This window comes from Hemicordylus capensis, chromosome 3 (genome assembly GCF_027244095.1).
Source record: "Hemicordylus capensis ecotype Gifberg chromosome 3, rHemCap1.1.pri, whole genome shotgun sequence".
NCBI lineage: Eukaryota > Metazoa > Chordata > Lepidosauria > Squamata > Cordylidae > Hemicordylus > Hemicordylus capensis.
The window spans coordinates 354,724,855-354,750,857 of NC_069659.1; the positions used below are offsets into that span (position 1 = coordinate 354,724,855).

At 46.6% G+C, this 26,003-nt stretch overlaps 1 protein-coding gene across 3 annotated transcripts in view; it reads right to left on the reverse strand.

Annotated features, from left to right (window-relative positions):
* Positions 1-3,046: 3,046 nt before the first annotated feature.
* TFRC (transferrin receptor) overlaps positions 3,047-26,003 on the reverse strand; it is a 35,957-nt gene continuing 13,000 nt past the window's right edge. For all 3 annotated transcript variants that reach the window (XM_053309733.1, XM_053309732.1, XM_053309731.1), the window contains exons 3-19: positions 20,604-20,817; positions 19,347-19,527; positions 19,097-19,237; positions 18,533-18,629; positions 17,566-17,688; positions 16,513-16,611; positions 16,152-16,291; positions 15,158-15,330; positions 14,208-14,327; positions 14,031-14,116; positions 13,880-13,943; positions 10,626-10,693; positions 9,969-10,012; positions 9,104-9,185; positions 8,385-8,618; positions 7,200-7,340; positions 3,047-5,830 (exon numbers count right to left, since the gene is read on the reverse strand). In XM_053309733.1, the coding sequence (XP_053165708.1) occupies positions 5,588-5,830; positions 7,200-7,340; positions 8,385-8,618; positions 9,104-9,185; positions 9,969-10,012; positions 10,626-10,693; positions 13,880-13,943; positions 14,031-14,116; positions 14,208-14,327; positions 15,158-15,330; positions 16,152-16,291; positions 16,513-16,611; positions 17,566-17,688; positions 18,533-18,629; positions 19,097-19,237; positions 19,347-19,527; positions 20,604-20,817 (2,250 nt within the window). In that variant the 3' untranslated portion in view covers positions 3,047-5,587. The remainder of the gene's footprint in view (positions 5,831-7,199; positions 7,341-8,384; positions 8,619-9,103; positions 9,186-9,968; positions 10,013-10,625; positions 10,694-13,879; positions 13,944-14,030; positions 14,117-14,207; positions 14,328-15,157; positions 15,331-16,151; positions 16,292-16,512; positions 16,612-17,565; positions 17,689-18,532; positions 18,630-19,096; positions 19,238-19,346; positions 19,528-20,603; positions 20,818-26,003) is intronic.

Below are 26,003 nucleotides of genomic sequence, written 5' to 3' on the forward strand. Positions count from 1 at the left end.
TCCGAGGAGGATCCTAAGAGCACCCAATTTGAGAACTCTACGTGCCTTTCGAAGGAGTACTGTAAAATCCTCCTGTTTGAAGAGTCGGGTGGGGTGGGGTGGGGTTAAGGCCATCTGGTTCCTCGTCAGACAAATCATCCCAATCTTCATCAGACTCAGACCCCCTGGAACCAGGAGGGTCCGACTCCCCCTCCCTATCAAAGTCAAGAGGGTGGGGGAGACAGATGGGCAGACTCATCTCTATGTGGGGAAGTGGGTATAACAACCACCCGAGTCAAGTCTGACACCCCTGCCAGCTCTAATCTACTCCCTAGGGGCTGGGGACCCCCTGTTCTGAGCCCTCAGAGGAATGTGAACTCAGCAGTCTGACTGCAACGGAGGGGGCCTGAATGGGTTTCTTCCCTTTCCCACCAGAATTCCTGGTCTCACTGTGCCCCTAACCTACTGTGGTTCGTCTGGTGGGGACCAGAAAGGGCCTTCTGTACCTCAGCCAGGACCATGTCTCTTAGCAGCCACCGCCGCACCTTGTCGGGAAGGGGCCTGTCCCCAATCTACGGCTCCAGAGCCTCTCCCTCTTCTCCCTCCAATCCATCGTCTGCAGACAGCAAATCTCCTACCTCGCTGGCGTTCCCCCACGCCGCACCGGCAATCAGCAACGAGGCAGAGCCCGCCACACACAGGCCCGTCTCATGGCGCCTGCGAGCACGTGAACTTGCAGCAGCCGAGGAAGAGGTGCGGGGCATGCCTGAACCTTCCGACGCCCACTTTTTCTTTTTCAGGGGTTCGGCCCTGGAGCCCACTGACTGAGGTTATCATGGGGGCAGGGGCAACATGGCGCCCATTTGCAAACTGTCTGCATCAGGGGCAAGCTCCCTGGAAAACATGCTCCAACCAGTTTGTCAGTCTCGTTTGTGGGGAGGTCTTGGTCGCTGCTGCGAGGAAGAAAACCACCATGGTCCCTCCCCTGCAGAAAATTTCATATAATACAAGAAGAGCAGAGCACAGTGACTACCCTGCCTTTTAGGAGCCAGACAGGGGAGAACTGGATCCTCAGGGGAAGCTCCTCCCACTCACAGGAGGGGGGCCCTCTGGAGAGTGTTGAAATCTGATTGGTCCTGTCTAGGAGTGAATGGGAGAGAGCAACCTACTGTCGGATGCACTCCTCTTCCCTGCTGGAGAAATAGTTGTCGTATTTTTGTTCTTCGGAATAAAGATACCCAATTGGTTTATTAATATGCTTATATCAAACTTTTGTTTATCAAATTCTTAGCTTAAGATGTTATACCTAAAGAATCCATCAGTTAAAGAAAAAGGTGAAGGAATTAAAGCTCCCGGTTTTGAGCTTAACTAATAGGCAAATGCTTGATGAAGAAATATAGGGAAAAGATATTGGGTGCTATTAAAAAGGCAAAAGATGTCAAACCCCTGGAATAGATGGATTATCTGTATTATACTGAGTTTTAGTAGTGTTATGGCTAAGCAGTTAGTATGCATTATAAATGAAGTGCTATAAACTGGGATTTTGCTCAGATCATGGCAAAATGTTAGGACATGAAATTTTAAAACCCAGACCCAGCCTGAGTTTCATCTTACAGACCTATTTCCTTGTTACACAATCATAAACTATTTGTATCAGTCTCGGCATCAAAGTTAAATAAGATCCTTTCAAAATATATATGTTAAAGCAAGGCTGGTGCTGCATTTGTGTTTAATATGAGGAAAGCTTTTGATAAAGTTGAATGGGAGTTTCTTTTGAGTACTGGAGGCATATCAGTTTGGTGGGAAGTTCATAACTTAAATAAAAGCTATTTATAATTATGCTGAAGCAAGAGTATTTGTAAATAAACTGCCAGATGAAAAAGTCAGACCACAGGGTTGTCAACATTTAGCATTATATGTCATGTGTCTTGAACTCATAGCAATAGGGAACAAAAATTACAATGTATAAGGGTCAATATAGGCCAGAATAAACTATGCCGACATGGTACTGACCTTAAGCAATCCAGGTAGATCAAGTTGCACAAGTGGAAGTACGGAAATGTGGCAGGATTGAAAATAAAGAGAAAACTGGTTTGTATAAATAGCAATTAAGGTTTTTAAGGTGCTTAATAAGCTCAACATAAATTAATATTCAGATCTTTGCAGGTTTATGTGATCCAATGTAATTCACTGGTATGTGTCAATTGCATTGAATGCCAGTTTACAACTTTTAAAGTAAAATTCATGCCTAGTCTAAGCTTTATTTCTGGACAAGCAGAATTTGAGGAATTCCCACTAATAATGTCCATCCTTGGATATGTGGAGAAATTCTAGTGTCCCTTTCTGGACATGGGGGAGGAGATCAAGCACAGAACTAGCTCTTGCTCAATTCAACAGGGCACTCTTCTCTCAAGAGTGCGGGTGCCACTCAAGACATTTTGCTACCACTTCTGGCTGCTATGCCAGAGGTTTCCAATCTTGTCCCATAGTATGTTTTACAGTTACTGAGACAAAGAACAAGGGAAGGGAAGGCAGGCAGATCATGACTGGAATGATTGTCCAATCACTTAGAGCCTGATGTGAGCCCACTGCTTTGGGGAGAGGCAAAGGCAGGAGTCAGAGCACAAACAGCTGTCATCAGCCCAGCTGGAAGGGGTGAGGGGGAAGTTCAGTGAGGCGGCGGCGGCAGCAGCATGTGGGGCTGAGGCACGAAGGAAGAAGCAGCTCTGTGAAGCTAGAATCCCTTGTAAAAACATGCTTCCCTTTCCCCCTAAAAGTGTATATCTCCATGTATTAAATGCATCACGGACCAAGATTGTTACAAGGAAAAAGATAATACACCTTTCTGAAACTCAGCACCGACTTCTTATTATCTAGGGATGTACTGTATGCCTGACCCTTTAAGCTGCCTGCTCACTTCCAGGATTGTGAATGGGCACAGCTCAATCCTTTGTGAACAGGCAAAGGGTAAAATCTTTGCCTCAAGCTTTGCACTACCTGTTCAAATAAATTGATGGGAAACAGGAAAAGCTGTTAGGAATCATTTCAGCCAAAACTGACTCATGAGTCAAAGAGAAGCAGTCAACTTTTTTATTATTATTAATTTCTTCAATCAGCAGTTACAGCAAAATTGTAGTCCCCACTTCCAGATCAAATCAGCACAAAAGCACGAACAGCTTTACAGACTCTTATGGCTTGTGCAAGACAGATTCAGACCATACAATCCAGCAACTATTTCTATGTTTTTATTTCCCATTCAAGACACATGCACTACTACTGGAACACCACTCATTAATTTCACCACCACTGGAAAGCTGTGGCATTTATTTGCCTCACAAAATACAAGGAAAATCACGCACAGGAAGACTACTACAGCTACATCTTTTCACTCACACAACTTTGAAATGCAAAGGAGATTTACTTAAGTTTCTAATGTGGAGGGAAGCTTGGAAGCATTATGGACATGGAGCTGTGATCATTTCTATCCACTTCTCCAGACGGTCAAGATTTCTCTAGTACAAACATTATGACACATCCAAGCTTGGAACCTCATTATGCCATTTCAGAAAACTGTCTTACTTCTGACCAGTGGCTTCATGTCTATATGCAACACAGAATGCACCTCTATGAGTGTTAAAGAGGCTACAGAATGAATCTTAGAGCTACACTATGTAGATTTCTCATCCAAAGGAAGTCTTTTAAAGGACCTATTCCCAAAGCTCTAAGCAAGGTTTTTCCTAGAAGACAGATCAGCAGTTACACTACAGCAGTTTGTTTGTTTGTTTAAATAAGGGCAACCGATTTAGACTGCCCATGCAAGCTGGGGTGGGGTTCCCCGCCGAAAAGCAAGAGTGTAGCTTGGAAGTCTCCAACGTGGTCTCTGCACATGCAAAGCCCAGAGTGTAAGAGCCCGAGACCACGTTGAAGAAGCCAATTGAGTAGCAAAGAGAAGAGGGACAGGTTTTGCAAGAGCCAGCAGACACCCACTGCTCTTTGGAGTTTTCTGCCAGGTCTCAGCAACCACTGCAATTCACCTTTGCCTCAGTCTTACTGCAATATGAGCCACTCAAGTTATTCCAGCCAGCATGAAGTGAGGCCAGTCAAGAGAATTGCAGAAGTTTAAATATACAGGTTAGATACTAACGACCGTGCTCTGCAGATGTTATTGCATGGTGAGCATTTAAGAACAATTATGGGAAACACTGTCCCCGATAATTAACACACCCTTAGTGCAACATATGGAGGTCACTGCCTCCGATACAACACCGTGGTAGGCAAAAACTACCTTGTTCTTTTAGCATTATGGAAGACACTGCTCCCGATAATGCAACTTAAGTTCTCATGATACATCATGGTATTGGAAGTCTTGCAAAGAAGCTGCCATCTGGAGTCACGTCCAGGTTAGCATGCCCACAACTGTTTCCATCAGCATACAGCTAACTGGAAGGCAGGATTGAAGGGAAGCCCATGAGATGAGGTTGACCAACATGCAGGGTCTGCAAGTGGCTGCAAGTCGTCAAGTGAAGCACGGCATCTTCCATCCTTTGTTGGACTATGGCCACACCGGCTAACGCTTGCTTGGACGACATGCTCCAGTGTATTGGCGTAAGAGAAGAGCCTCCCACCCAAAGCCAGCTTCTCAACTGCTGCTGCTTCTGGCCATTGTAGGCCCAGTTGCAAGAGTTCCAGTATCACGGTTGGATTGTACTAGCAGATGCTGCTTTATCAAAAACGACAGTATAACCTGTCATAATTATGGAAGTCACTGCTTCCGATAATTATATTCAGTAGAAAACAAATACCATTTATAGTGAACACTGTCACTGATAAATAAATAACTTAAATAACTCAATCCCAAGCCCAAACCGAGTCTCAGAAAGCATTTGTCAAGCTAGCAAGCAACGTTTCCTGAAAGGCCTCAGAGCAAGGGGTCAAGTCTCCCCAAATGAAGAAGGAGCATTACTTTAGCTTTCAACTAGTACCGCAGGACCACACAAGGTACTGCTGGTGTCACATCTTTGGTTTGGACTCCGAGTAGCCAAAGAAGAGCTCCGCCAGGACTCCTTGCTCTTGAGAAGACAGAAGGTTTTGTTCTTGCTAACTGCTTGTCTGAGCCCATGCCAAGGTATATTGGTTGTACCCCATGGGTCAGTGGGGGTAAGGAAGAATGGTGGCACCCAGATTTTCTCCTAGCAAGGTAGCATAAGATGATTTGGGCTCACCTTCTGCCTTCACAAGTAACATTGCAATTCTAATATATTTTGCCTCTACAAGTAGCAGAGCCTGAGGTCAATTTTAGACACTTCTGTTTGGCTTGTTAAGTGAGATTTCCTCCAATTTGAAGGCAGCAGCAATTTAACTCAATCTAAACAGCAGTGTCATGGTTGGGAGGGTAGCACATTTAAGAGGGAAATCTACTTGCCTCTAAGTTGGTGTCGGGGCATTATAACTGCCTCTGAATTGCTCTTAGTCTGGGTTTCAGAGGAGTCCTCGGAAGGGCTAACTGGGGCTTGTTCTGTGCTCTTGGTTGGGGGAAGGATGGAGGTTCCTTGTGGCCGTACCGCTTAATCGTTGCCGTACCTCTCAATTAAAAGGCTGCTCTACCTCTTCAAAACTCATTGTGTATGTCCCAGACATCACCAGACAGGACATTTGCAGCCCCCTGAATAGTCCAAGTTGCTAGGGCAAGCTGATTCTTGAAGCCTTCTTCATCAAAGCTGCTCTTATTGGTCCTCCGGAGACTCAGGTGACCCAGCAATGCTTGGAGAGTGTGGGGACCAGAGCCAAAGACGATATGCCGGAGAGGAGTGTCCTTCGGAGAGACGTATGGGGAGAGGAAGCTGTACTCCACCTTAAGAGCAGAGGGAGAAAGTTTATAAGATCACTTAGTCTAGGCAATATGGACAGGGAAACGGATATTGGAAATGGGGCAAGAGCAGTTGGACAGGAACACAGGTAAAGCTGAAAAGACCTATGGATTTCAGAGAAGGTCAAGCGAGGATGAAAGACCTTTCCAGCCACAAGCTGGATTCCTGGGGGGTTGTAGCTTCTGGTTTCATATTCTTCATTCAAAAGGTTGTGGAATATCTGACGCCCAAAACAAAAGCGCTCTTAACATTTCATTATAAGGAAACAAAACTTTGTTAACACAGGATCATAGGAAGCTGCCATATACCAAGTCAGACCATTGGTTCATCTAGCTCAGTATTGTCTACATAGACTGGCAGCAGCTTCTCCAAGGCTGCAGACAAGAGTCTCTCAGCCCTATCTGGAGATGCCAGGAAGGAATTTGGAGCCTTCTGCAGGCAAGCATGCAGATGCTCTTCCTAGAGCGGCTCCATCCCCTAAGGGGAATATCTTACAGTGCTCACACATGTAGTCTCCCATTCAAATGCAATCCAGGGTGGACCCTGCTTAGCAAAAGGGACAATTGCTGCCACATGACCAGCTCTCCTCCCATGACGAAACCCCTTTATCCTCCTCCTCCTCAACTGTAGCCAAGCTTCAAGTTACATGCAACTGAATTTGTTCAAATCTGTCCATCCCTATCCTTGCTGTCCACTGTTTGTCTTCCCCGCCTTCTAGTTTTTACTTTGTAACTTGCTTGGGGCAGGGACCTCTCTAATTATTATTACTGTACGGTTTTGCTTCTGAAATGCTGAAAGGGGTCAAGGACACAGAAGGTGTATCAAATATATATACAAGCTTTCAGGGGAAAAAATTTGAGTGGTGGCAGAGCCAGAGGCTCCCTCGCTGGGAAGCAACAGACCTATCAGCACCAATCCCCGAGCTTTCACTACAGGAACGAACGCTTAAGAGTGTGCATGGCCAACCAGATGCTTATAACCCAGAACCCTACTAGCACCAAAGGACTAGCACCATCCCCATGCCAGCTAGCAAGCTGGTAGCCTTTAGGCGGCATCTACTCCAGTAAAGGCTACCCAAGGTTTAATATAGCAGTGATAATCAAGTTGCTGCCCAGGTTTCACTCAAAGTTTCATACTTCTGACATGTGGGGATTGTACATTATTTTTCCTGACTATCCTTGAGCACATATGGTCAATTAGAGTGGAACCCCAACGGATCTTAGCCTTGATGCAAACTCTGCTTGGGGCTGATCAGGTGCTTCAGTTAAAAGATCTTCATTATTTACATGAGCTCAGGAAAGACTTGTTCGGTTGTGTGTGCGCATGTTGGGGACACAGAAGACAAACACTCACTTTCATGATCCGGTCATTCAAAGCACGGCAGGCATCTTTGTTGGTGAGGTCCGTGTGTCTGAAATCTTTAGACAGAGTGTCTGTTGCTCGACTGAAGTCACCACGAGCCGTGAAGAGCCACTGCAGGCCCAAGCCCATTTCCTGCAGAAAGAAGACCATCTCTAAGCATTAACAGCAGGGAGGATGGATTGGGGTTGGGGCAGGAACCTTGTCAGCTGAGAAGCTTCACAGAACTAGCGATCAGCAACTGACCACCACACTCCATGGACCTGGCAACATTTGCCTCTTCAGATGTTTAGCCATGCATCCTTTACATGAAGCTCTGCATAGAGCAATGCATCTCATGTGGCTGGGCTTGGCTACCCAAGGTAATCCATAAACTGCCATGTGCCTTTGTGTACGTTTTGCAAACCACAGCAGAGGCAACATATGTCAGCTGGCAGCTGTATTAACAATGCCGAAATGCATGATCAGAACATGGAAGTATTTGAGAAGGCCTTGGAAAGTGCAGGACTCAGGGCTTTGTAAACACTTCAAGCAGGCTAGATCAGCAAGATCTATCATGTCCCCCAGAGTATGACCCCTTAGTTCGAGTACCTCAGTCTTGTTTGAATTCAGTTTTCATTTTTATCCCTCATCCAGTACATTACTGCCTGTAGGCAGGCATTTAGGGGGGTTATTACCATTACCCTATGATGTCATGGAGAAATAGAATTGGGTGTCATCAGCATATTGATAACACCCTACTCCAAATCTCCTGATGATCTCACCCAGCGGTTTCATGTAGATGTTAAAAAGCATTGGAGATAGGATGAGTGATACATACAATACCTCTCATTTCAAAGAGCAACTATCTCCTAGCGACACCATCTGGAATCTGAGAGATGGGAATGGAACCACTGCAATTCAGTACCACCTATTCCCAAATCCCTCAAGCGATCCAGAAGGATACTATTGTTGATAGTATGTGTGCAATGAGGTTAGAGAACTACTCTTCATATGCTGTAAGTGGAAATTTGCAGGGAGCTCCTCCTACTACGATAGGGGAAGAACTACTCCCATGGTGTTCACACTGCCTGTAGGAGCTTGGCCACAAAGGTTAGTCGTGACAGGGCAAGGTCCAATGCAGAGCTGACTCTAGAGCAGTCTTCTCCCTTAGCATATTCAACTAGTCTTGATCATTACCTTCAAGTCTCTGACGTATTGAATTAAGTTCTGTAAGGAGGCACGCAGTATGTCATTATAGCTGCTGAAGTCCAGGTACAGTTCATGGTCGTGTGTCATCCTCAGAGCCATCTGGCCAGCTATTTCAGCAGCTAGACGGATCCTGTTGTTCAACTGGACAGCTGGGCTGAACAATCTGAGCAGGTTTTCCAGAGTGTCTTCCTTTGTGCCAAGGTAGGGATATTCTTTGCTATCCTATGACAGGGAAGCCAGCCAGTTATACCACACAGCAAGAGCTTTTATTTTATCTCAACAAGCTCATCACCCTCATGAGTAGAACACTACATGATTTATAGAAGCAAATTCTTGCGGCATTTTGAGACCCAGGTTTATGGGGCCATGTGTTTTTGTGCACAATAGATCCTACTACAGGCAAGTGTTACACACAAGATCAGCACAGTGATTATGAGTATTTAAACTTTACATAATATACTTCCTGCATTCCATGGCTGTTTGGAAGTGCTCTGTACCCTGTATGCATATGTGCAACTCCACCCCCTGCAGATTAAGAACACTTCCGAAGTTGGACTGTGATCCATGAAAATGGATACCACGAGTCTTCAAGGTGCCATAAGACACTTGGCTCATTTTGATGCAACAAATGAACCCTCTGGAAGATGCACATGGTTAAGCGTGTTGGCCCTGAATGTACTAGGTAACAAGCATAGTGAAGTGCTTACATCTCTGAAACTGAATGAAACCGACGGTATTCCCGAATATGCTAGGAAAGGAAAGCCTGCGTTGTCCAGCTGAAAAGGGGTCCTGCAAAAAGAAGATTCAACTCAAATGCAGAAAAGAGCATGGTTCTAGCTCAAACAGATGCAACCTATGCTTGAACACATGCAGGCTTCTGTCAGGACAATCAGAATTGCACAGGGGTGGAGCCACCATTGGGCAAACAGTTTCAAAGAACCCAGGCTGCTGCGCTCAAGGACTGTGGCTCACGCCCCAGCCATGCCCCCTACATCTGACATCAGATGCAGGAGGTGTGGCTGGGGGGGCACCACCGGCAAGCTAAGCTGGGTCCGCTGGCAGTTTCCCTATGCTCTCGATTGCTGAATAGTATTGCTGGCAGACAGAACATGGGACCTACTCTTGGCATTAACACTGCATAGTGCTGCTCCCCATGCAAGTTTATATAGATTGCAAAATCCATATTGCCTCTGGGTAGAGGGAGGGGCTGCGCCTTGGAGATCACCAAGCACACACAAAATGTTCATGCAGAAGGTCCCAGAATCTCAGGCCATTGAGCTGGAAAGTTCGTCTTAGCCATGGAGGGCCACTGTCAGACAGTCCTTGTCTAAATGGACCTATGACCTGACTTGCTGTAAGGCAGGGTCTCAATGAGTGCCTTGCACACCCTGGCTAGGCTGAAAGTATGCTTCTCCCCTGCTGATAAAGGGCAGCTTCTGTTCCTGCATGATGCATCTAAACTGGCCTTTGAGAGGCAGGCAAGTATTCATTCACAGCCATAGCCACTTTCAGGGCAGGAAGCAGAATTTCTCACTCAGGCTGCCGTCCTGTCACTGAAGCCATGATACTTACTGTTTGCTGGCCAAGCTGCCACCCACACGGAAGGGCATTTGCACCTACAAGATAAAGTTTGCATTCAGACAGCCTAATTAAGACAGCCTTCTGGACCTTTCTAGAGGGCTCACAGGTTATTCCCAATTCTGAAGTGCACTCCCCTGCAGAGAAGCCTCCCCAGAAGCCTGTCTGCAAGCATGAAGCTCCGATACCTCCTTAAACTTTTATCAGTGGGTGTTTAATGTTACCTTAGTCTGAGAGTCTGACTGAGCAGCTCTCTTCTCCTCTGCAACAGCAGTGTTTAAGTATCTGCATACTGCAGGAGATCCAAGCAGAACTAGGGGCTCCTAAGCATTCCAGGAGGTCCCCACTCCATCCTAGCAGACCAAACAAATGCAGAGGACAAAGCCCAAGTACCACTTGGCTCTAAGCCTTAAAGCAGAACTCCACAAATGTCAACAGTGAACGCTTAAAGTTTTGCATGCAGGCCAGTTGTTGGCCTCAGAAACAGCACCGTCAAGGCCCTGAGAACATTATGCAAAGCCTGGCACAGTTGAACAGTGCACTGAGCGAGTGCAAGGGACAAGTGCTGTGCTGATGGCCTTCAGGATTCAGGTCTCACAGATCACACCCCCTCTCCCCCTGCAGTGTCAAGCCTGTTGAGACCTTACTTACTCCAGAGACCACATCCTCCAGCAGTTTTTTCAACATGGGGCTGGCAGAGAACCTGAAGTCATTTAGACCTGTGGGTTGCAATTTAGAGAGTTAGTTCAAGAGGCTTTGAGGTGAGTAGCTCACCGTATGGCCAGAACACGTTAGCCTGAAAAAAAAAAAAAACCCTGCCACAACCTCTAGACTAGGGGTGCACAACTCAAATGCTCCAGTGGGCGGAAACCAATCACGACTGGGCGTGCAGGGGCCAAGGTCAATTTTTAAATTAAAAAACCTTAATTTTACCTTTTAATTTAGATTTTTAATAGCTAGGGGAGGGTGGGCCTGTGTTTGCCCCCCCCCCTTATCACTGCCACCCCTCAGGCCACCGAGCGAGGCTTGCCACCTCCCCCTGAAATAGCCGCTGCTGCCCATGTGGCCCAAAAGCCACTTGGCTATGGAGCAGCAGGGCAGCTCCTGGGTGATGGAAGGGAGGGAAGGCTGGGCGGCCGCTTCCTTCTTCCACCTGGCTTCCAGTGAAGGCCATGCATGCACATCCCTCCTTTGCAGCCAGTTCAGGCTGGGTGGAAGGAGGGAGCTGCTGCTGGGCCTTTCCTCCCTTCCACTGCCTGGGAACCGCCATGCTGCTCCATATCCAAGGGGCTCTTGGGAGGCCACAGGAGCAGCAGTGGCTTTTTCAGAAGGCAGCAGCAAGCCTCACTCACCACCTGCTCCCGGGCTGAGGCGCTTGGAGAGCAAGCTTCTGCCAGGTGGAAAGGGATGGGGATCACCTGCTCGGGGAAAGAGGGGGCGGTGGCAAGGAAGAGCCCTGTGGGCCCACCAGAACATGCCCACAGGCTGTAGGCTGGGCAGTCCTGCTCTACGCCGACGGCAGTCTAAATTCCAGTCTGGCACACCTTACAGGGGGCAACGATTGTACACTCCTAGGCATGTGCCAATATTTTCCAGTGCAAATTGTATGTATTATGTTTTTGCAGATTGTACAATTGACATTTTGTGTAACTTGGATGATGAATAGACTGCATTTATGATCCTTATGGACCCATAACCAGAGCATCTGCGGGTAAGAAGAAAGTAGACAGACTCTGGGTAACCTGAAGATACGCTGGTTTCATAAAAACCTGAAGGGGAAAAACTTAGGGGGCATCTCCTGCCACCACTGCCCCAAAGTAACTCAAATGGAGCAGAAAGTTTGCAGACTCCTAGGGCACTGGTGGAGCAGAACTAATGGGGCCCCGTGGCAAGGAGGGGCAGGTTTCAACCAAGAGCAGGAAACGCGCTTGAAGAGAGGCTTTCTCAAGAATGAACCTGTGTGCCTCCCTCCGCACCTCGGCCTCCACCTCTCCCTCAGGATTGTCACAACCCCTTGTGATTCTGAGGGGGAAGGTGCCTAAGACTTTCACTATGCTCAGACTGAACATGTACATTGCAGCATTTTGTTGCTGATCCACACTTTATTTTTATCTGAGGAATTCCATGCAAGCGACACTAGTCTGGGGGAGACAGTGTTCAACACCAAGCCTTGTTGGAGTTGAACAGCCTTGTATTCTTCTCCCTGCTTCAAGTGGGAAGGCTTCCCAGTCAAGATACGCCTAGACACATGTGCAGTGGCTTCAGCTCATGGTTTAGGACAGGGACTCTTAACTTTCTTGCCGCTCCTCAACAAGATCCTTAAGTATTAACCATGACAGAAACATAGGAAGCTGCTGCCATATACTGAGTCCGACCATTGGTCTATCTACCTCAGTATTGTCTTCACAGACTGGCAGCAGCTTCTCTAAGGTAGCAGGTATGGATGTGCACGGACTATGGAGGTGCGGTCTGGCACTGGGGATGTGTGTCGCTTTAAGGGTGGGGGTTGTACTTACCCCTCCCACTGCTTTCCCCCACCAGCGCTCCATTTTTAAGTAAGATCTTCGGAACGGCAGCGGTCCTCCCTGCCGCCCCTGCCCCCTTGTTGCCTGCCAAACATGGGAGTAGCGTGCGCGCATATGTCGCTGACATAACACATGCTGCACGCCGCACGCATGTGTGGACGTTACTTCCACACTTGGCAGGCAACAAGGGGGCAGGGGCAGCAGGGAGGATTGCTGCCGCCCCAAAGATTTTACTTTAAAATGGAACATTGGAGCAGGAAAAGCGGTGGGAGGGATAAGCACAACCCCCCCACCACCCTTAAAGCAACCCCCTCCCCCGGCATTGGACCACCAGACTGGGCAATATGCGAACCGGTTTGCAGGCCTCCAACATGGCCTGTGGACTGGTTCATGCACATCCCTAGTTGCAGGCAGGAATCTCAGCCCTCTCTTGGAGATGCCGCCAGGGAGGGAATTTGGAACCTAGATGCTCTTCCCAGAGCAGCTCCATCCCCTAAGGGGAATATCTTACAGTGCTGACACTTCTAGTCTCCCTTTCGTATGCAACCAGGGCGGACCCTGTTTAGCTAAGGGGACAAGTCGTGCTTGCTATCACAAGACCAGCTCTCTTCTCCTGATTCCCCAACCCATTTATACAATATATTTTCATAAGGCTCCAGTAAAAAAAGTTAGAGGAAAATGCTCATGGTAGTTATTTTCAAGAACTTTATTCTGGCTCACCAGAAACTTAAATTAAGGGCAGCAAAGATCTTCTTTGGACTACCTGGACCTATGCCCATGGACTATGTTAAGGCAGTCCAGGTCTCAACTATTAAGCTCAAAATCCACATTTCTGGGGATGTCTAGCCATGCCAATCTGCTTGCAGCAGTGAAGCATTTTGCCTTCAAGCCATTTTCCTAGTCTATTCCCTCTAGAAGAAAGAGACATGCAGAATTTATGCCAGAAAGCAGCGGTGTGTGTGTGTGTGTGTGTGTGTGTGTGTGTGTGTGTGAAGATCCACTCCTCCAGTGCCCATTACAAGCAAACTGGTAGTTCCCCATAGCTGCGATTTAGTAGCTGGGCCAAGTAGCCACACCACAGATCCGATTGTGTGGCTCCAGAGGAAACTCTGACACATTGCTCAAGAGAGGCAATTCTGTTGCTTTCTGTCCACTGGTCAGTGCTTTTGTCAGAACCGAGATCTTAGTAAGAGGCATTGGATCATTTTATTTTAAGAGGGCCTGCTGCATAAAACTGAACATGTTTTAAGATTACATCAGATAAGTCCCTTGTAAGTACTGTGATTAATCTTATGTTCCAAGAATAGAGTTATGGGTTGCTAAGTTAACTCTGCAGTATTTGTTTTATACAAGAGTCTTCTCAACGTCCTCCATGATTACCTGAAACTGCTGAGTCCAAGTTGATATAAGCAAAAGCCTTCAAGTGCAGTGAGGAAGCATAGCCCTGAATAAGGAGAGAACACAGGCAAGTTAGCCACCTGCATGGCTTCGCTACTCTGAGCTGGTCCCAGCCTCGGAGCCACAAGCCTACCTCCAGCCACTCTGTGGCCCCCACAGCTCCAAAGTCTCCAGCACTCCAGCTGGCAAATACAATGCTTCTTCGGGGTTTATAGCCATCTGCAAAGATTAAAGAGAATGGATCTGATATCCTGTTCTGCAAGGAAGCATAAAGAAAATGCTTTGCGGTCGTTCGGGGCAAGAGGCTTACCAGATTTCACCATATCAGTAAGTGTCTGGGCAAGCTCCAGTAATAGGGCTGTTCCTACACCAGACTTCACTACTCCAAGTCCCCAGGAATCACGCTGGGCTCCAATCACAACATACCTATCTGCAATAGAAAGGCCAACCGTCCATCAGTCCCTAGGAATGAGTTCTAAGATAGCCAGGGCTTTAAAAGCCAGTTATTTAAGCTGCATACTGAACTCCAACCTTCATCAGTAAGATCAGCTGAAGACTTATGGTATAACTGATGCCATCTCTCTGGTAGATTGCAGCTTAAGTTCAAATTCCTTCAGCTTAAATACTCTTAGGCTATGCCTAATAATCTTAGGCTATGCCAGGATCAATTTCATTGCTCACCATTCTACCTATAAACAAAGTCAGCGTCACTTCATTTTCTAGCCAGCTTCAATTCCATCTGATCTGCAGACTTCTAGTCTCTTGCATGCTTCAGTTTGTGGACATGGAAGTGCTTAATTATTTCCTGTTGGACTGCAGTTGGGCTCCAAACTGTCTTGATATGTCCCTCAGTCAACTGGAGAGTCCATGAACTTGGCAATACTCAACCTGTGCTGTATTTTTTTGATTTAGTATTTATGGATTGTATCTCAATTGTTTCTGTCAATTGCTTTGGGCTAGTGTCATGGAAGATTGTAGAGAAAGCTATAAAGCCTTTATCATGCTACAGCTGCAGAGTGGAAAGGAAGAAGTAATATGGTTTTGCTAACTATTCCCTATGAAGAGGCCTTCAACACTGTCCCCTTGTGCTGCAGTCTCAGGGACCATCCGAGATATGTAGCAAAAGCCAGCCTTAAGCAGGACAGTGTATCAACCCACAAGGATCACAAGTCTAACTCAAGACAAAATGAACAGGGAGGCTTTCCATTGGTCCCTAACATCTGCACAGACCCAAGCCCCTTTCCAGCTTCATGCCCTTACCTGGCTCATCCAAGCCTTTGATCACACCAAAGATGTTAAGAATTTTCTTCTCCACAAGTGTGTTGCTGACCTGGAGCTTCACCTTTATACTGCTGGGTCCCACAGTTGTCAACTTGTATGCAACACGCAAGTTTCCTTTCCATTTTGCGGGAGAGTCTTCCCCATTCATTTGGCTGAAAACAGGGTCCGATATAGTTACTGCCTGCTACACAAACCCTCCTGCCGAGGTCTTGCTCAACTGCAAGCCATTGCCAAATTTCTGACTCTCGCTGCTTCCAGGGCCAAGTGAGTTTAGCATGCACTCAGGAATGGAGAACAGGTTAGTTCCATTAAAAGGTAGTATGCCAATACTTGAAAAAAGGGAACTTGCTTGAGTCTTACCGGCCTAGTGAGCTAACTTGGTAAAGAGGCCCCTTTACCAAGTTATAAGTGGTAGAGAGGCACCCCTGCTACCTGGGCCAAGAGGCACCTTTCTAAAGTGGTGATTCTCTTTATTGAGCAGCGGGAGAGTAACTGGCCCTCTCCACCCCCAGCACAGCATCCCTCCAGTGACAGTTGCTGGTGTCTATCTTATGTTTCTTTTTAGATTGTGAGCCCTTCGGAGACAGGGTTCCATCTTATTTGTTATTTCTCTGTGTAAACCACCCTGAGCCATTTTTTGGAAGGGCGCTATAGAAATCGAGTGAATGAATGAATGCGCTCAAGACCCAGCCACCACTCAGATTATTGCCCCGTCTAATCAGCATAGAAAGTCTTAATGTTGGCCACTTGTTAACCAACCCCACTCGCCCCCACACGACAAATAGGTTAAAAAATAATAATACAGCCACAGCAGAAAGCTCAAGTAATAGAGAAAGTAAGTTAACCAGCATTGTTGATTTGCAGGAGCTGCTTCAGAACTAAAACCCTCAGATTATCTAAGGAAAGGCTGCTTTGTGGCAACAAAATTTGCCTAGCAGAAACTCCAGTTGGAAAGACAATGGAAAATGATTACCTCAATATCCTCCTTGCAGCTGAGCTAGAGATGGTTTGGACAGGAATGCGTGGGAGCCCTGAAGATTCAACTGGGGGGAATTGAGTATGGTTGAAAGAAGGAAATCCAGGAGTGAAAGGGTCGCCAGTTCCAAGGTGAGCCTGAGTATACAAAGATATATAGAGTGAATATACAAAATCAAGATCACAGGCAGAGTTTGAGTAGCATGTGGAAATGCTGGAGTCCATTTAGCAGCATTCACAAGGTGCATACAAGCCCCAAGTTCAGCCTTGGGTCATTCTAATTTGACACTGTAGGGCTGCTCAAGCATCTGCCTCAGAAAGGACACGTTTTCATCCATGGAGATTTACCAAATACTCACATGTCCAAATAGCGCCACATTCTCTGGAAGACCCATGTAGTCAGTAGGATCAGGGAATATCAAGACTGCTGCAGCACCCCACTTCTTGGCATTTGCCACCTAGAAAAACACATCTAGACCTTTAACTGGGAAGGGGCAGAGTTCATGACAAAGCAAGCTCAATTTGTAGCAAAGTGTCAAAGTATCTATGAACTGGCAGAGAGTGACATGTATCCACTGCTCACCCCCTTGAGTTCTGCCATCTCTACAGAATGAGGAACACTTCCTGAGCGGCCTGCCTGCCACACATGCATTCTTTTCTTGCCACCCTTGCCCTGTAGTGGCACACAGGCTGCTAATGGCTTGACAGATGCAGGCAAGCCAGAACAAGAGGGGCCCAAGCAGCACCATGTATTGAGCCACAATAAATGGTTCAGCGTAGTGGACATCAGCTACCAAAGTCTTATTCCAGAACTGTATTTCTATCCGACTCCACAGCAAGATCTGAGAAGTTCATAATATACTGGAGAGGTTCGCCTGTGGCTGCTGCCAACTCGTCTGGCGGCTACTCGGGAACGGGCCTCCTCCGTTGCAGCCCCTGGACTTTGGAAGGTGCTCCCTGTTGAAATCAGAGCCTCCCCATCTCTGGCAACTTTTAAAAAGGCACTGAAGACACATTGATTCACCCAGGCTTTTAATTAGATTTATAGTTTCAAATAATTTTAATACTGGGTTTTTAGTGTTTTTAATCTTTTAAATGATTTTAATTGTTAATTGATTTAATGTTTGAAATTATTTTAACTGTAAACTGCCCAGACACACAAGTTTTGGACGGTATAGAAATATTTTAATAAATAATAAATAAATGCTACTATGAATATTTACATACAGTTTTTCCACAGACTTGTTTACATAGAATATACAAAGCTAGCAGTTGGAACTCTGTTTTCTTGGGGGTGGGATGGAGGAAGAGTCCTGAGCACCAGCAATTGATGGTTATGAGTTCCTTGGTCATGCTGCACTTTTGATCTATTACCAATAAGAGACATTGCTTCTCTTCAGAAATTTTTTTACCTTCTCAGCAAAAGTGATTCCTCCAGCTCTGACAAGGATCACTGTCCCAGTAGAGTTGATATTTCTCTTTGTCAGGTAACTGAAGTCTTCATTGCGGCCATAATTGGCATAAACTGGGTTGCCCTAGAGGAGAGAACGCAACCAAATGATCCTTAACTGACTTGGCTGCATCAAGCAGACTCAGGAGGGTGTCTGTGTGCTGACTGCAAGTGACAAATTTGGAGGACAGATCTATCAATGGCTGCTAGCCTGGTGGCTATAGGCCACCTCCAGCCTCAGACAAGATGCCTCTCAATACCAGTTGCATGGGAGCAACAGCAGGAGAGAGGGTGTGCCTTCCCCTCTTGCCTGTGAACTTCCCAGGGGCATCTGGTGGGGCACTGTGGGAAACAGGATGCTGGACTGGATGGGCCATTTGGGGCCTGACCCAGCAGGCCCGCTATGAATATGTCAGCGGATAGGCATGCAGAAAGGTCTAGGGTCTATCTCTGGCATCTCAGTTAGGTGGCTCAGATGTTCAAGCCTTCGCCTCTTAGCACCCACCAGTATGCTTAGACCATTTGCTTTGAAACCTTCAATGGTACTCAGATCTCAACATAGAAGGGATTAGAGCACCACAGTACTGCAAGTGATGGAGATCCCCCTGGGGTATCTGTAGGTGGCACGATTAGCAAGGCAATAGTTCAGTGTCTCTGCTGACTGCCAAAAGATCGAATAGGAGCAGCACTAGCTTGTCTTAGCACAGGCCACTGCATTAGCCCAAGCAAGTTTGAATTCTCGTGCAGAATGCCATGCTTAACTCTTCAGAGCAGGGCTGCACAACTCTGGCCCTCCTGCAGGAGGACGACTATAGAGCGATTATTGTTCACTGTGGCTGGGGATGATGCCAGTAGTTGTCTAGAACGGCCCGAGGGCCGACGTTCTGCCGCCCTGCTTTCGGGCACCTACAGAGGCCAACCCAACTTACAGACACTGTTGCACTGTCACTGTATGCCACATAAGCATCTGGCTGCTCCACAGCTTCAGTAAAACCAGGGTGTTCCAGGTAAACAACATTTGGAGAGCTACAAAAGAGAGACAAGGCAGCCAGACATAAAGCTTTATGTAGTACTTGAGGCAATACTATTCCAGTTACACAGCTAGGAGATACTAAGATCTTGGGCATTGGCTTGGTCATCCGAGATCACTAGCATACTTCAGAGTATGCTGCCAGTCGTATGACTGGCAGCACCCACTCACGAGGAAGTCCACAACTCCAAACTATTCAATAGGCATGGGCTGCATATTAGTGGACATGGAAAAATATGGAGCAGGCTTTCCAAGCTCTGCATCCTCCCTTTCCATGCTTGCTTCCCCCCTACCCCCCCCGCCCCCCACTTGGGGAAATTCTCACAGGTTCTCCCAACTCCATTATGGATCAGTGCCCTTGAGGCAACTTCATCATATTGAAGCAGCCATGAGAGATCCAGCTTTGGTTTCGAGACTGCTCAGAAGAGACTGGCTGTTTCAGGACTTGAAGGAGAGCACATACCTTCCCTGGACCTGCAGCCGAACATAGTGCTCATCATACCAGACTTTGTCCAGCTTGAACCTGATAAACTCATTGTGGATGTCGGTGCCCAGGCTCTCATCTGCTGCACTGCCAGCTTCATGGGACGAACTAAAGTATTTCCTGGAAATAAAGGCAGACGCATTTCCGTCAGACCACCATGCTTCCAGAAGCCACTCAAATCCACCACTTGGGATGCTTTTAAACACGTGCATCTTCTGGAGAAGGTTACCTGATGTTAGCTTGGAAGTCTGCAGTGCTCAGCTTCTCGGACAGTTTCTTTTTGAGGTCCCCCCAGTATAGCTCAGGCTCCGGTTCCAACTCCGGTATATCATCTGGAGTTACTGTTACAGGTTTGAAGTAGTTTCTGGCCGGCTCCCGTCCTCGGGAACTCAGGTAGCCAATGAGCAGCCCTAATTTGCATATTGGTTGAAAGGATGTTAGTTTCTTCAGATATAATCCTTTTTTATTTAGTACATTTATATACTGCCCCCTACAAAAAAAGTCCCTGGGAAGTTCGCAATATAAAACCATTAAAACATTAACATAATTAAAATAATTTAAAATACAATAAAAACTCTAAAACCAGAGCTTTAAAACTATAAACTAAAAAGACAAAGAAAATATGAATAGCAACTTCAGTATCTATATTGTAACTGAACTTATGCACAGAGCTTTTGGGACAGAATTTTAACTGGACACAGTTCCTCATTCCACCTCGAAGCAGGTGAGAAGAGCAAGCTGCAGAGAGTTCTTGAGCTCTGTGGAGCCTTTGTAGGATCGGCTTTGTGTAGCCCGTGTAGGACAAAGCAGTCTGACCCCAGTCACACAGTCCACATGAACTCAGGGCAGCATTCTAGTAGCCAGCAGAGCTACACTACCTCATCTGGCAGTACTACTCAGCCTCTAGCCTGGTGTTTGGAAGCACTTGCCCATTTTATGTAAACATTATGGGCAGAAGCTACTTTGAACCCCGGTCACACTAAAGTAGTGGTACATGCCATCTGCATTCACTTCAGTCTTAGCAAATACAAGTGCAGAGCCTGCAGAAGAGAATGCATAACAGCCCTGCTGGATCAGGCCCAAGATGTATCTAGTCCAGCATCCTGTTTTGCACAGTGGGCCACTAGATGCCTCTGGGAAGCCCACAGGCAAGGGGTATGTGCATGCCCTGTCTCTCCTGCTGTTGCTCCCTGGCAACTGGTATTGAGAGGCATCTTGCCTCTGAGGCTGTAGGTGGCCTATAGCCCTCAGATTAGTAGCCATTGATAGACCTGTCCTCCATGAATTTATCTAAACCCCTCTTAAAGCCATCCAGGCTGTTGGCTGTCACCACATCTTGTGGCAGAGAATTCCAAAGGCTGATTATGCACTGTGTGAAGGAGTACTTCCTTTTGCCAGTTCAGTAAGGAAAGAGCACAACTGGGCTTATGTTGTGCCTCATGAATTACAGAAGGGTCAGTTCCTCCACACTTCTTCCTTAACTCACCTATGAGAAAGGGCGCAAGTAGTCCAAAAAGAAGGCAGAGGAGGTTTCGCTGAGTGTTCTTTCGTTTTACTGTCTCTGTATGCAGATGGTCAATCACTCCATTTTCGCCTCCCTCCTCTTCTTCAGCAGAGAGTTTCATTTCCACATGGCTATTATCTCCGTCAGGATGCCGAGCAAGACTGAACCGGGTATATGAGAGGGGCTGCCCTCCAAACTAAATAGAGAATGTTTTGTTACAGCCAAGAGCACAGTTGATTAGGAGGTTGTTTCTGAAACCTGGAATCACAAGAGCTCCACCTTCTTCTGGAGCCCCCTCTCCAATAGAATCTGTGCAACTTAAGCATCCCCAGTTATTCAAAGGAATTGGGAAGCTCTGAGAGATATACCCCCTAGGGCCCCAGTACTTGAGGAGGGCGTGTGTGTGTGCCCACACACATGGAACTCCCTTTGAAGGAAGCTGCCCAAAGCCTTCGGAGGAGCCACCCAGCAGGAGTAGGCAAGAAGTAGGAAATCAGCCTCCAAGCACATGCTACAGTTAAAAAAAGAGAGATGCCCATTAACTCTGATTCTTTAATAACTAGGAGAGAAAAACAAAACAGGAGTTCAAGAAGTAGCAAGACAGTCATCTTACTACTTGGCCAGATGACCTTGCTTCTTAGCTAAACAGCTTCAAAGTTCAGGTCCTCTTCTAAAAATAAAATGGCTACAAGGGTACCTTGTATTTCGGAGAGTATGGTTTACAAGGGATCTTCATCCCATTAGAACATAAGAACAGTCCTGCTGGATCAGGCCCAAGGAGGCCTATCTAGTCCAGCATCCAGTTTCACACAGTGGCCCACCAGATGCCTCTGGGGAGCCCACAGGTAAGAGCTATGTGCATGCCCTCTCTCCTGCTGCTTCTCCCCTGCAACTGGTATTTAGAGCCATCTTGCCTCTGAGGTGGCAGGTGGCCCACAGCCACCTGACTAGTAGCCACTGATAGACCTGGCCTCCATGAATTTGTCTAGGGACATCAGGACAGCCCTGCTGGATCGAGTCCAAGGCCCATCTAGTCCAACATCCTGTTTAACACAGTGGCCCACCACATACCACTGGAAGCCTACAGCAGGAGTTGAGGACATGCCCTCTCTCCTGCTGTTATTCCCCTGCAACTGGTACTCAGAGGCATCCTGCCTTTGAGGCTGGAGGTGGCCCTCCGACTAGTAGCTGTTGATAGACCTCTCCTCCATGAAGTTATACAAGCCCCTCTTAAAGCCATTCAGGTTGTTGGCTGTCACCACATCTTGTGGCAGATAATTCCACAAGTGGATTATGCGTTGTGTGAAAAAGTATTTCCGTTTGTTGGTCCAAGATTTCCCGGCAATCAATTTCATGGGATGACCTCTGGTCCTAGTGTTATGTGGGAGGGAGAAGAAATTCTCTCTATCCACTTGCTCCACTCCATGCATGATTTTATAGATAGACCTCTATCATGTCTCCCCGCAGTTGCCTTTTTTAAAGCCATCCAAGCGAGTGGTTTTTAAAGCCATTCAAGCTTGTGGTTTTTAAAGCCATCCAAGCTAGTGGCCATCATCACATCCCGTGGCAGAGAATTCCATAGATGTGCTGTGTGAAAAAGTACTTCCTCTTGTCAGTCCTAAATTTTCCAACCTTCAGTTTCATAGGGCGACCCCTGGTTCTAGTGTTGTGAGAGAGGGAGAAAAATTTCTCTGTTCACCCTCTCCACTCCATGCATAATTTTACGCACCTTGATCATGTCTCCCCTTAGTCGCCTCTTTTCCAAGGCAAAGAGCCCCAGATGCTGTAGTCTAGCCTTATAAGGAAGGTGCTCCAGGCCCCTGATCATCTTGGTTGCCCTCTTCTGCACCTTTTCTAGTTCTACAATATCCTTCTTCAGATATGGTGACCAAAGCCATACACAGTACTCCTGATGTGGCTGCACCATAGATTTGTATAAAGGCATTATAATATTAGCATTTTTATTTTCAATCCCCTTCCTAATAAGGACCCATCAAGGGGCTTCAATAAGACCACTCTTTGCCAGAGAGTGAACAAATGAGCTGCCATATAGTTGAAACAACAGTCCATTTAGGACAGTATTGTCTACACCGATCGGCACCCTTGCATCTCAGAACAAATGACATAGTACAAAGCCAAGGGCTTTCCATCCCCCAAAGAACTTAAATTCAAGGCATCCTTTCAATTTTAGTAAGTGCTTACACATACTTGCCCACTAAACGGTCTCTTGACTTACTAAAACCTACCCACTATACTCTGCTGCTTTCCACTGCAGTGTTGTCCAGACAGAGCAGAAGTTTGGGTCTGTACTTGCCAGAGAGTTGAAAGTGTTCACATGGGCAGCTCTTGTTTTTAACAGGTGGAATGGCAGGATCTCCCTGGGCATCTGAAGGCCCCTCTTTTATAGTTCGGCTTGCCCAAGGATCAAGCGGAGTGAGAACTTAAGGCATGCAATACAGAAATGTTCCTTCGGGTGGTCGGTCGCTGAGATAGCTGGTCGTAGAGTGATCCGGTAATCCATAATTATTATGTCTTGCAATGAGTACTGTATGGGGTGTATGTTGTATTTTATAGAACTGTGTTTTGTATGTTATTGCTTGTAAGTCGCCCTGAGTCCTATGGGAGTAGGGCGACATATAATCTAAACAAACAAACAAACAAACAAACAAACAAACAAACAAACAAACAAACAGTGACCTTCCCATTGGTTCAAAACTCAATCTCTCCCCACCTTCTCCCTTGTTAGTGTCCAAAACATGTTTCATAGTTGATCACATGCAGTCTTCATGTCTGTTGCTGCATGGTCTTCAACTATTGGGCTTGGCCATTCTCTTTACCCGATCCTTATCTCCCCATAGCATACGTGGCTTCTACTTGGTTTAGAACAAGTGATCTTCCTGGTCCATATCTCACCAGTTTCACTCAAGTATGTATATATTTCAAAGTAATATCACACCACATAAGCTTCAAAGCATGCTTCTTGCTGGCTTAAGCAGCTTCCAGTCTTTGCAATGGTTTCTCTGTGAGCATTCCAGTCCTTTAGACAAGGGACCAAGACCTTGGCCAACTGATAATTACTCCTAGACTTGCTCTGCACCAAGAGATCCCAATCACTACATAATTCCTTTATGATTTACTCCTGGGAAGTTCACTGTGATACAGTTGGAATTAGGAAATTGTGGAATTTTTTGTGTAAGTTCTGAACCAAGTACGAGCCATGTATGCTACAGGGCGATAAAAATCAGGAAGAGAATGTTCAGGCCTGGGGGTCAAACATGCAGAACAGACATGAAGACTGCATATGATGGATAGTTGTGAAACATATTTTGGACACAAACAGGGGAGGAGGTGGGGAGAGATGATTGAGTTTTGAACCAATGGGAAGGTCACCGTGTTATCACTCCACTTGATCCTTGGGCAATCCAAACTATAAAAGAGGGGCTTTTAGATGCCCAAGGAGATCTTACCATTCCACCTGCTAGATACAAGAGCTGCACATGTGAACACGCAACTGTGGCAAGTACAGACCACAACTTCTGAGCTGTGTAGCCAACACTGGTGGAAGGCAGTGAAGCATAGTGGGTAAGATAAACCCAACACTTAATTCCATTTTTAGTTGATAAGTCAAGACAACCCCTCCCTCTGCCAACAATCAAATGCTGCTGGGAGTGCAGACCATTATCTCCGATGCAGAATGGAGCTCTGGAGACCAGGACAACCCATCCCAGTCTCCAGATCTCAGTCACTGCAGCCCAAGGAGAGACACAATCCCAGCAGCCAGGTTAAGGGAGTGCTTGCTCCTTTAACCTCAGTTACGAGCCGGGTTTAGGAGTGAGGTTAGGCTCGGTGGGAGCACCAGGATCTGCATGGATCCTGGCACTCCACATGAATTGCCTAGCCCAGGCTAGGCTGCTTGTGAGGACAGCCTCATTGGTAAGCGGGCAAGTATGTGAAGAACTGTATGAGATTTAAGTTTGGGACTGAAAACCCATGGCTTTGTGCTAGGCAGTTTATTTTGGCTGGAGACTCAGATCTTGATTAGAGCCTTGTATTCAACATATCATTTGTAGTTTAATCTCAGGTGAGAAACCTGGTTGCAATCAAACTCCCCTATAGCCACTGATATTTTTCCATACCACCTGTACCTAGTCCCCTGCCTTCCCCTCTATACACAGAATATTAGTAATTCCTGTGTCAACTGATGTTGACTATAACAGATCTTTCCCCAATCATTTCTGGCTACCCACCTTATTTGGCGAGGATCAGACCCTACCAGAGGAGATAACTAAGGAAGGTACTTCTAGGAGCCTGCTTGGCTCATTAAATGGCTGAGGAACTAGAAGTGTACTCTGGTAATGCATTTTTGGTGTTTTTACTGAGCACACTTGAATAAAGCCTGGAACCCTTATTTGATTCTTTGTGAGTACTCTGAACCCACTAAGAGCATAAGACAAGCCCTGCTGGATCAGGCCTAAGGCCTATCTAGTCCAGCATCCTGTTTCACACAGTGGATGTTTCACACCAGATGCCTTTGGGAAGATTGCAGGTCTTCAAAAAACCCCTAGGAGATCTTTATCCTACTTCCTATGGAAATTGTTCACCCGCTCCCTGGCAGAACACTGTTCTGGCTAGTAGAAGGGGTGGGAGTTTAAGCAACTCTGTAAAGCACGTGCATGGCACACAGAAGGTCCCAAGTTCTATCATCTCCTCCTAACAGACCTGTTTGAAACCTTGGAAAGTCACTGCCAATTAGGACAGACAATACTGACCAGTGCTCCAACTTTGTAAGGTAGCTCATTTGTTCACTCCCTGGAGAAGAGTGGCCTCATGCAAGTCCAAGGTGCTTAAGGGAAGAAGGTCCCCTCCCCTGGACCACATTTGTTCCTGAAAGACAAGGTATCCTTGCAGCCATTTCATGTTCAGAAGACGACCTAAATGTTGATGCTGTTTAAGCAGCAAGGCCACCTGGTCACGTACTATGAGGAATGTTTTGCTTTCTTGAGCTCTTAGTTAATCTTTTTAGCAGTTTTTCTTCACTTTTTTTTTACAGACTGTGCTTGGAGACTGGTTTCCATACTTCTGTTGTGCTTCTGCTATTACAGGGAAAAAACAGACATTCTGTGGGCCATTAGGGAAGGAAGTAACGTGCCTTCAGAGCAGACACCAGTTGCCAGACAAAGGAACCAGTTTCCCACCTTCTCTTAACAGGTCAGAGAGGCACCTTTTAAAGAGGGAGCTCATATTTAGCAGGGAGAATAAATTCATCCCATGACAGTTCCACTCAGTGGCTGTTGCCTCCCTTACATTTTTAGACAGAGTCTCCTTTGGGAACAGGGAACTGTTTTCTTATTCCTTTTGCCATGTAAAGCACTTTGAAAAACT